This window comes from Gekko japonicus, unplaced genomic scaffold (assembly GCF_001447785.1).
Source record: "Gekko japonicus isolate JY-2015 unplaced genomic scaffold, Gekko_japonicus_V1.1 scaffold1040, whole genome shotgun sequence".
NCBI classification, from domain to species: domain Eukaryota; kingdom Metazoa; phylum Chordata; class Lepidosauria; order Squamata; family Gekkonidae; genus Gekko; species Gekko japonicus.
The window spans coordinates 460325-469457 of record NW_015162511.1 but is presented as its reverse complement, the minus strand read 5'-3'; the positions used below and the strand labels follow the sequence as shown (position 1 = coordinate 469457).

The 9133-nt window shown below is 48.7% G+C and overlaps 1 protein-coding gene across 1 annotated transcript in view; it reads left to right on the top strand.

Annotated features, from left to right (window-relative positions):
- Positions 1-9133, top strand: part of OCRL (oculocerebrorenal syndrome of Lowe) — a 24497-nt gene that overhangs the window by 278 nt on the left and 15086 nt on the right. The window contains exons 2-10 of the mRNA XM_015406149.1: positions 1177-1277; positions 2261-2340; positions 2805-2843; positions 5472-5579; positions 5670-5762; positions 6538-6652; positions 6738-6902; positions 8098-8199; positions 8946-9060. Coding sequence (XP_015261635.1) covers positions 1177-1277; positions 2261-2340; positions 2805-2843; positions 5472-5579; positions 5670-5762; positions 6538-6652; positions 6738-6902; positions 8098-8199; positions 8946-9060 — 918 coding nt within the window. The remainder of the gene's footprint in view (positions 1-1176; positions 1278-2260; positions 2341-2804; positions 2844-5471; positions 5580-5669; positions 5763-6537; positions 6653-6737; positions 6903-8097; positions 8200-8945; positions 9061-9133) is intronic.

The following is a 9133-nucleotide window of genomic DNA, read 5'->3' as shown; positions in this document are numbered from 1 at the left end:
GGGGGGGGGGGGGGGGGGGGGGGGGGGCCCCGGGGGGGGGGGGGGGGGGGCCATGAGCGGTACCCGCCTTGGCTGAGCCTGGAGCCGGCGGGGAAGGGAGGGGGGCAGGGTATGTTGCGGGAGGAGAGGAGGGGGATGCCTGGGGTCGGTGTCGGGGTTAAGAGTGGGGAGGCTGGGTTTCCGGTCCCGGCTCGGCGATGAGGGCTGCGTTGCCCAGGGAGCGGCTGAGTTGTGGGTTGGCTCTGGAATCCACTTTCAGGATTTGGAGGGCTGGTTAGCCCTGGCTGCAAAGCCCTGTGAAAGAACCTCTGGCCGTGTGCAGAGTGCCTTCTCTCTGTCGCTCTGTGGTCTGGAGTTTGGGGAAGGGCTTCCTGTCTGTTTAGGTTCAAATCCCCACTCAGCCATAAAGTTCAGTGGCTGGTTTGGGCCTATCACAGCCCTGCTGGGAGGGGAAAAAATGGGGAGGAGAGATCCATGTCACTCCTTGGAGGAAGGGAGGGGTTGCCTGGAGCAGCCCCTCAAGCGCTCCTTTGCCGCAGGCCAGATCGTCATTTGTGTTGCAGGAGATTATGCTGAGCTCAATGTGCCAATGAAACTTTAACCTTTGTGATTTCTGCTTAGAAACAGCCTAAGCTTTGTTTCCCCCCCCCCCCAGTCAGCTGGCAAGTGCGCCTGTCGCCATAGAACCTAGGGAGGACTTAACGTGACCCAGAATTTGGTCCTGGAATGCTTATTCAGTGTTTGGAGAGTGATGGTGATGCTTAGCCCTGGATTGTGCTGCAAAGCCTGTTGAAGATGAAGAAGCCTCTGACCATGTGCAGAGTGTCATCTCTTTGCCACTTGATAGCTGTAACCTCAGTGAACTGGAACTGTGGGACAGGTTTCTTTGCCAAGTAGCTCATAGTTTGTGGCGCTTAAGCAGGCCTCAGCCTTTACGTACACGTACCTGTGGTTTTTACCTGTTTTTAGTTATTAAACGTGGGGGAGGGACAAAGGGTGAAGGAGAAAGGACACCTGGAAGAGACATCAGAGCCACATTAAGAGGAATGATTGTCTCTGAGGTTGTCGAGTAGCATAACACTGGTCTGTGGAGGGGGGGTGGTCAGTTCAGGCAGTGATGCTAAGAAAAATTTTGGAGCCTTGTGGAGTGCTTGGAGAGGGCTGGCTTTGGTACAGGCTCTCCCTCTTTCCTCCTCTGGCCCTCAGGGTGTGGACGTGACTTCAGGCCAGCAAGTGCCATGCGAACTGAGTCTGGTCCAGCGTCGTGGGGAATATGAGTAAGTTTTAGTTGGATTGTGGAGATTCTACTGTTCCCCCCCCCCCCCCTTTGTCTTAGGCCAAGAGCAGCATCTTTTCCCACGGTCTCCTTTTCTCCCTAAGATTCTTTTGGGGGAGGTGTTGGGAGCAAAGTGCTGGACAGGACTTGGACAGCTCCCTGCATGCCGTGTGTTGGGCTGTATGTTGTCATGGAGTTCTAGCTTGACCAAAAGGCCAGTGCTGGGACACAGAAGGGGAGACACAGGCACCTTTCGCAGGGCTGGGAGAAAAAGAGCTACTCTCCCCAAGACAAGCAGGCGACAGTGTTGGTCACTTTGGTAGATGGCAGCTTCTAGGGAGAGAATTGGTGCAAAACCACTTCCCTCGGGTGATTGTTATTTCTCACCTGATTTATAGGTAACTTATATATCATTTGGGAACCAAAGTAAGCACTGGCAGATCCGTGTGTAGGAGAGTCTGGCCGAAATCCTCCTGGGCTGTAATGCTTGCTCAGTGATCTTGGACAAGCCTCTCTTGGCAGCCTACCTCACAGGGTTGGTGTGTGGATAATAGAATGAATAATTTGCCCAAGACTACCCATGTAGATCCTGAAATTGAACCTGGCACTCTCACATTTATACCCACCTCTTAGCTGCACTGTGTAGTGCAAAAACAACTTGCTAGATTCCTGGAGAGCTGCATGCATAACCTTCCCTTTAGTCCGCAATTATCCCGAACCTGATTTACTGTACTGACGGATGTAATGAGATGGAGCTTTTAGCAAGTTCACTCATCAAACACTATCTGTTTTGAAAAATTCACAGTGAGGCCTGGTCGGAAGACTGCAAGGGGAATGCTTTCCCTCCTTTATCTTTATGCACAGATTATGATCTCTCTGGAGCAGGATTTCATTATTATTCTTGCCTTCTGGGAAAGATAAGGGTTTGTTCTCCCCCGCTGCTTATTTCGTACAGTGTTATATGAGCCTTTCCTTCTGTTCCAGATTGGTTATCCGTTCCCGAGAGAAGGAACCGCCTGTCCAAGAGAACATTCCCATCAACAGCCACTTTAAATATGTACAAGGTATCAGGCCTCTTTGTTCCCCCGCCATGGCAATTCATTGCTTCCCACTAGTGAAGAGGGAGAAGGCCAGTGACTTGTCCCAGAAGCCACAAATGAACATTGTGTCTCAGTAACCTGGGCTTCTAGACTTAAGACCCCCGTGGCTTGTGGTTAGATAACAAATTTGCACTGCATTTTCATGCATTTTTTCCCATCCTTGGAACTTGCTGCAGCCCAAGTAACTCCAAATTGTACCTCTAGCACGGTCTCAATGTTGGACTTTTTGTAGGTTTACAGTCAGTGCCCTAGAAACAGACGCCCTGCTGCAGTATCCCTGTTGTGGAGATCCCAGAACTGGGTGCTGTGCTGTGCCAGCACTTGGGGGTCTTCCTGTGGTGAGGTCAGGTGCGACATTTCCTGATTTGTACCTTTGAACTCCATGGGCACTCGGCAGCTTCCTGATCCTCTTTTCTCTTCTCTTCCAGAGGCTGAAGAAACTCTGCTGATCGACATAGCAGCCAATAGTGAGTCTCCTTCAGCGGGCTTTGTCAGAAATAGATCCTGCCCATCATTGACGTGTGGTCTTTCCCACTTGACTCATCCTAGCCTGAGTGTCTCAGGGTGGTTGTTCCTCTCGCTGCCGCTGGGAAAGCTTTATGCCTGTTGAGGAAGACAGAAGGGTCCCACTGCTGGCCTCTTCAGTCTGGAAGCGTGAGGTTTCTTCTAAGGCTTTTTTTAAAAAAAGACACAGGAGCCCATTCACAAAACACACCCCTTTCTAAGGAAGTGGGTGATAGAAAATAACAAAAACAATAGACGTTTTTGTTTTGTTTTGAGAGCCAGTTTGGTGCAGTGGTTAAGTGTGCAGACTCTAATCTGGGAGAACCGGGTTTGATTCCCCACTCCTCCACCTTGGGTCAGTCACAAGCTCTGGCACAGCTGTTCCTGAAAGAGCAGTTTGTGTCAGAGTTCTCTCAGCCCCACCCACCTCACAGGGTGTCTGTTGTGGGGAGGGGAAGGGAAAGGAGTTTGTAAGCCGCTCTGAGACTCCCAAGTGAAGGGTGGGGTATAAATCCAATCTCTTCTTCTCTTCTTCTTCTTTGAGGCAGGGGGTTGTGGGAAGGCCCGAAGCACTGAATGTGTTCATTGATCATTTCTGTCATGCTAGACAACAGGTTCTGACATTCTTGAATTAGGTTTGCTTGTGCAAGAGTGCACCCCTGTCATTAAACAGTAAGGAGAAAAGCAATCCATTGCCATTTCTTAGTCCTGAGTCTTCAACAGCCTGTGGTTGGTGTAGCAGGGAGTTAAGGGCCCCTTTATTGCGACCACAGAAGAGGGGTGCCTGCTTATTGAATGGGGGGTGTCTTTTTGCTGTTTGTTGATGTCCACCCTGCTCACTCCAAAAAAGGGCACCCCTCCTACTTGCAAATGACTGTGCTTGCTTCTTGTGAGGTATGGCCAGGCCTTGAATAAGGCTTCGGTTGTGATTTTCTGTATTTCTTGAAGGGAAGCACACACAAAGGTGTGGGGCTCCAGAGAGAAAACAGTGAGTAAAATCAGAAATGTATGCTGCATTTGCAATGGTGGTATACATACTGACATCCTGCAAAGCTGCCCTGTACTCCTGTTGTGGGATTGCTAAGATTCGAAATTCTACCTGTCCTTTTAAGAGGTCAAATTATTCTCTAAGAAACCTGAAGCAAAAGAAAACAACTTGAAGCTAAGTTGCTGACAGGCCCAAACTACTTTGTTTCCTGGTTTCTGCTTGTTAGGGCTGAATTTCATTTGACATTAAATCTAGCCCTTGTTTCCTTTACAGTGTCTCAGATGTTTTCCTCTTTAGTTACTTATTGGGGTTTGCCACAAATGCTGGGCCTGAAGTCCTTGTGGGTCTACAGTTTTGCAAGGGAGGAAAGGGCTAGTTCCATAGAACAACGTGATGTATCAGAGGTGAAGAAGCAGCCCCCAGTTTAAATATATTTTATGTGAGCTGCTTTGTTGATCCTTCTGGATTGAACCACAAGAGTAGAGTTCAAACAAATAAATTCTGAAACATGTAAAGGCCTGCCTGGAGCAGTTTGGTCTTAGATGCCACGTTTTAATAGCCTGCCCTTTGCAGGGGGTGTGCAGTTGTTAAGAAATGTACCTTATTTCAGAATGTGTTTCTATCAATAAAGTGGTCTTCCTTTGGCTCCTTAAAGGACCATGGAACAGTTGCTTACAGTGCATGTCTAAACAGAATTATGTCCTTCGAAATCCTTTGAAGTCAGAGGCATAAGAAGGCTATAACTCTGCATAGGACGGTACTGTTAATCTCCCATGAACTCTCAGTCCTCCCAGAGATGGGTCTTATGCTGTGTAAAGGTTCCCATATATCCTTTGCGACGTTTTAAAAATTGTTTTAAAATATGTTGTTGTTCTATTATTTATATAGGGCTGTTGATATGCAGGGCTCTTTGCAGAGGACAGAAAGACATGTCTCTGCACTAAGGAGTTTTCCGTCTAAGATTTGCCGTGAGGGTGGGGAGGGGGAGGGAGATGGAGACATTCTTAGTTTCAGTAGGGGTGGGGAGGGGAATGGAACCAAACTGTTGTTCTGTGAGATTAAGGAGGGACGGGAACAGTGGCAGTTGGCAGACATATTTGGGATCAGTCTGAGAGGTTTATCTCTGTGTGTAAAACATTAGTGCCTTTTTTTGTTTTTATATCTATCTATCTCAATCATTTGGAAAAAGCAGATAATTTCAAACGAATCAGGCTCTTGCAAACCCGATCGTGGCTGGAAGTGATTGTGTTTATCTAGGCGTGGTTGTTTCTCTGCTCAAAGTCCGCTCACATTACCATCTGATGTCTTTTAGAACTTGGTAAAGGTATCTATTTTCTGTGGGTGGCATTTCCTGAATCGGTGTATTTTTAAAACAAGAACCCTCTGCTCATTTCTGTTCTTATACAAAGTTCATCGCGAGCTTTTGGTTTAACGACCATCAAGGAAATTAAAGCTTTTTAGCAACTAGCCTTTCTGCTTTGGGTGGCTGATGTTTGTGACTGTCTCTCATTGTAAAGTCTTGACGTTGAGCCACTTGGGCTCTTTGGCTTACCTGCGTGATGCCACATTTCCTGGCATGTGTTTTTCTTGTGTGTGTCTGAAGCTGGCTGCAAGATCCGGGTGCAAGGCTGGACGGCGGAACGTCTTTTTGAATTTCCCGACGAGGAGCAATGCTTGGCGTTCTTTGCTGAGGTGCTGAGAGTTCAGAAAGGTAACCAAGTCCCCCCCCTCCCAAGTCCCATCTTGGATCCCTGGTGGTTGTCGGTGGCTAGTCTCTGACCCAGCTGTTTTCTTTTTGCAGCCCAGGCCAAAGCTCCTTTCCCTGACCTTGTGGACCATGCCTCCTGGCACCAAGTGAAAGGCCTCTCTGGGCCTCCTGAGCCTCCTGCTGCAGGTATCAGCTGACATCCTTCTTATATCTGTTATCCTGTATAACTTCTGTTTGGCAAATGCTTGGGATTCAGTGCTTATTTTATGCAGGGGGGAAGCTAATTGATCGTGGCCCAATAATGCCCCCTCCCTGGTCTTCTAGAAACAGTTGCGTAGAAGACATCACAAAAGGCATTTTTGCAAACCACTCCCTGGCCTCCTGTAATCTGAACTCTAATCTGGACACTGACCCCCTTCTTAGAAAGTAAATTCCAAATTGGAGGGCTTCCAAAGTCCTCCTTTGAACCAAGAGGGCATTCTCCTGGATGAATCTAGAGCCTTTCTTGCAATAGCTGTTTCCCCCAATTCCTAACAATAGCTTTTCTCCTCCGATTTAATTCCTGAAGGTTGTCTTCCCTCATATGAATCTGCCTACTTCTTCCCATCACATATAGATGTCTCGCTGTGTGAAATTAGGTGGGAAGCAACCAGAGATAAGGTCTTCTCTGGGGCAGCCTTCCGCCCCAAAGGATACTCTTCCCAAACAGAGTTCTCTGGCACAGTCTGTTTTGTCTTGTAGGTGGCAGATTAAAACTGTTCCACTTGCCAAGGCCTGTGAAGAAGGAATGTGATGTTTACATTGCTGCTCTGTTTCCTCCCTACCATATACTGCTGTTTGTAGTTTCTCTGTTTAGATTTCCTTTGCCCTTTAAACCCCCTTGGAGATCACTGAGGTAGGAAAGCCGACCTGTAACTATTTTTAAACAAACAAGTGACCCAGGAGGGTTTTCTTGTGTCAGGGATGCTGGGATTCGAGGATAACTTCGGCGCCATGAGTCTGGAGAAGAAACGAAACTTGCAGAATCAGCAAATGAGCGCCCGCAGGGAGCCTCCGCCGCCACCCCCAAGCAGGCCGTAAGTCTCCTTGGCGATCTGCCTCCGCCGCCCCTGCCCCCCCAATCAAAAGAGCAGCTTGAGTCCCGTCCTCATTTCCATGCAGGTGTCTCCGTGAGAGGGAGGCTGTTGTGAGCAAGGACCAGCCCAAAGTCAGCAACACCATGCGCATGCTCTTTGTGCCCAACACGCAAACCGGGCAAAGGGAAGGGCTCATCAAACACATCATTGCCAAGAGGGAGAAGGAGTACGTCAACATCCAGAACTTCAGGTGAGGGTTTTCCCGGCCGCCACCAGCTCCGCAGACGAGAAAGCTTCTCCCTATCCTCTCTACCATTTATCCTGCTGCTTTGCTGGGTTCATGCTGTGGAGAGACATGGGGCTTCATCTTTCAGGACGGATAAGAACATAAGAACATAAGAGATGCCAATGTTGGATGAGACCAATGGCCCATCCAGTCCAACACTCTGTATCACACAGTGGCCAGAAATACCAGTGCCATCAAGGAGGTCCACCAGTGGGGACAGGGCATTAGAAGCCCTCCCACTGTTGACCCCTCCAAGCACCAAGATGACAGAGCATCACTTGCCCCAGAGTCCCTATCTATACCTTGTGGCTAATAGCCACTGATGGACCTCTGCTCCATATGCTTATCTAATTCCCTTTTGAAGTCGTCCATGCTTATAGCCGCCACCACTTCCTGTGGCAGTGAATTCCATGTGTTAATCACTCTTTGGGTGAAGAAGTACTTCCTTTTATCCGTTCTAACCCGACCGCTCAGCAATTTCATGGAGTGCCCACGAGTTCTTGTATTGTGAGAAAGGGAGAAAAGTACCTCTTTCTCTACCTGCTCTTTCCCATGCATAATCTTATAAACCTCAATCATGTCACCCCTCAGTCGTCGTTTCTCCAAGCTAAAGAGCCCTAAGCGCCTTAACCTTTCCTCATAGGGAAAGTGTTCCAACCCTTTTATCATTCGAGTTGCCCTTTTCTGCACTTTTTCCAAAGCTATAATATCCTTTTTAAGGTGTGGTGACCAGAATTGCACACAGTATTCCAGATGAGGTCGCACCATTGATTTATATAGGGGCATTATGATATTGGCTGATCTGTTTACAATACCCTTCCTAATAATCCCCAGCATAGCATTGGCCTTCTTTATTGCAGTCACACACTGACTCGACATTTTCAGTGAGTTATCTACTACAACTCCAAGATCTCTCTCTTGATCAGTCTCTGCCTGATCAAGGGAAAGGCCAAAGGGAACCTGTGCCTCGGCCAGGTCATGCCATTGAGGCCTCAGAATTACCTGTGAGCGAGCAATAGTCCTTGGTATGGGTCTTGGCCGTCTGAGCTGTGGGGGCCTTTTGTGGGCTGTGCTCCTTTTGCGCTTGTTCCTATGAGTCTCTGGTCTGCTTTGCTGACCGTCCTGTTATAGCAGCTCAGCAGCCTCCTTTGTGTTGCAGGTTTTTCGTGGGGACCTGGAACGTGAACGGACAGTCTCCGGACAGTGGCTTGGAACCGTGGCTGAACTGTGACCCTGAGCCTCCAGACCTCTACTGCATTGGGTGAGGCAAGAAGGCTTGCTGGGCTGGCCTTCCCTTTTCCCATGCCCACAGCTGGATTCCATTGAGATCCAGTAGTCAGGACTCTCACTAGAGAAATTAGCTTTATAGTGTAGGGAGGAGAATGCCTTGAGCGAGCACCTAAGAGTTTTAATCCAGGGAGTAGCATCTTTTTTGTCATTCTGAACGTGGCAATGGCAACCTTCCATCCTCTGGGGAGCCCGTCGCTCCCTGGGGCACCATCAAACATACTTAAATCCATGTTTCACAATGTATTTTACTGTTTCACTTACCGGATATTCTTTTGCTTGGATATCTAGTTGATTTCTGCCACTATCGAATCTGACAAAATCGATCGCTTACAAAGCAGCAAATTTCGCAGTACAACTGGCATGAAGTTTGTACAGGCCTCCATTGCTGGATGTAAAAACGTGCACTCGCGACAGCTTGCTCCTAGCTGCTCCTCGTTTTTAAAGTCTGATTGATAACGTGGCAGCCAGTTCCACTTTAGCAGAGTGCTCGCAGCTGCCCTGATTGTTCCGAGCAAAGGGAGGGGAACGCTTAAAATCTGAGCCTTAAAATGTCCAGGATGAGGAGTTGCTGGCCGGGAGGCGATGGAGCCAACCTGTGGACGAAGGGTTGCTCCTTGGGAAGTCACTGCAGCCAGCTCGGGCTCTTGATGACTTTGGGGCGGTCAGCCCAGTGTCCAGGCACATGGGCCATGTCTTGAGGAGGTTTTGGCCTTTCAGGTTCCAGGAGCTGGACCTGAGCACCGAGGCGTTCTTCTACTTTGAGTCGACCAAGGAGCAAGAGTGGCTGACAGCTGTAGAAAAAGCCCTGCATGTCAAAGCCAAGTATAAAAAAGTAAGTCCTCCTCTCCTCTCCTCTCCTCTCCTCTCCTCTCCTCTCGCCTGCCTATGGGTCTTCAGCAGGCAAT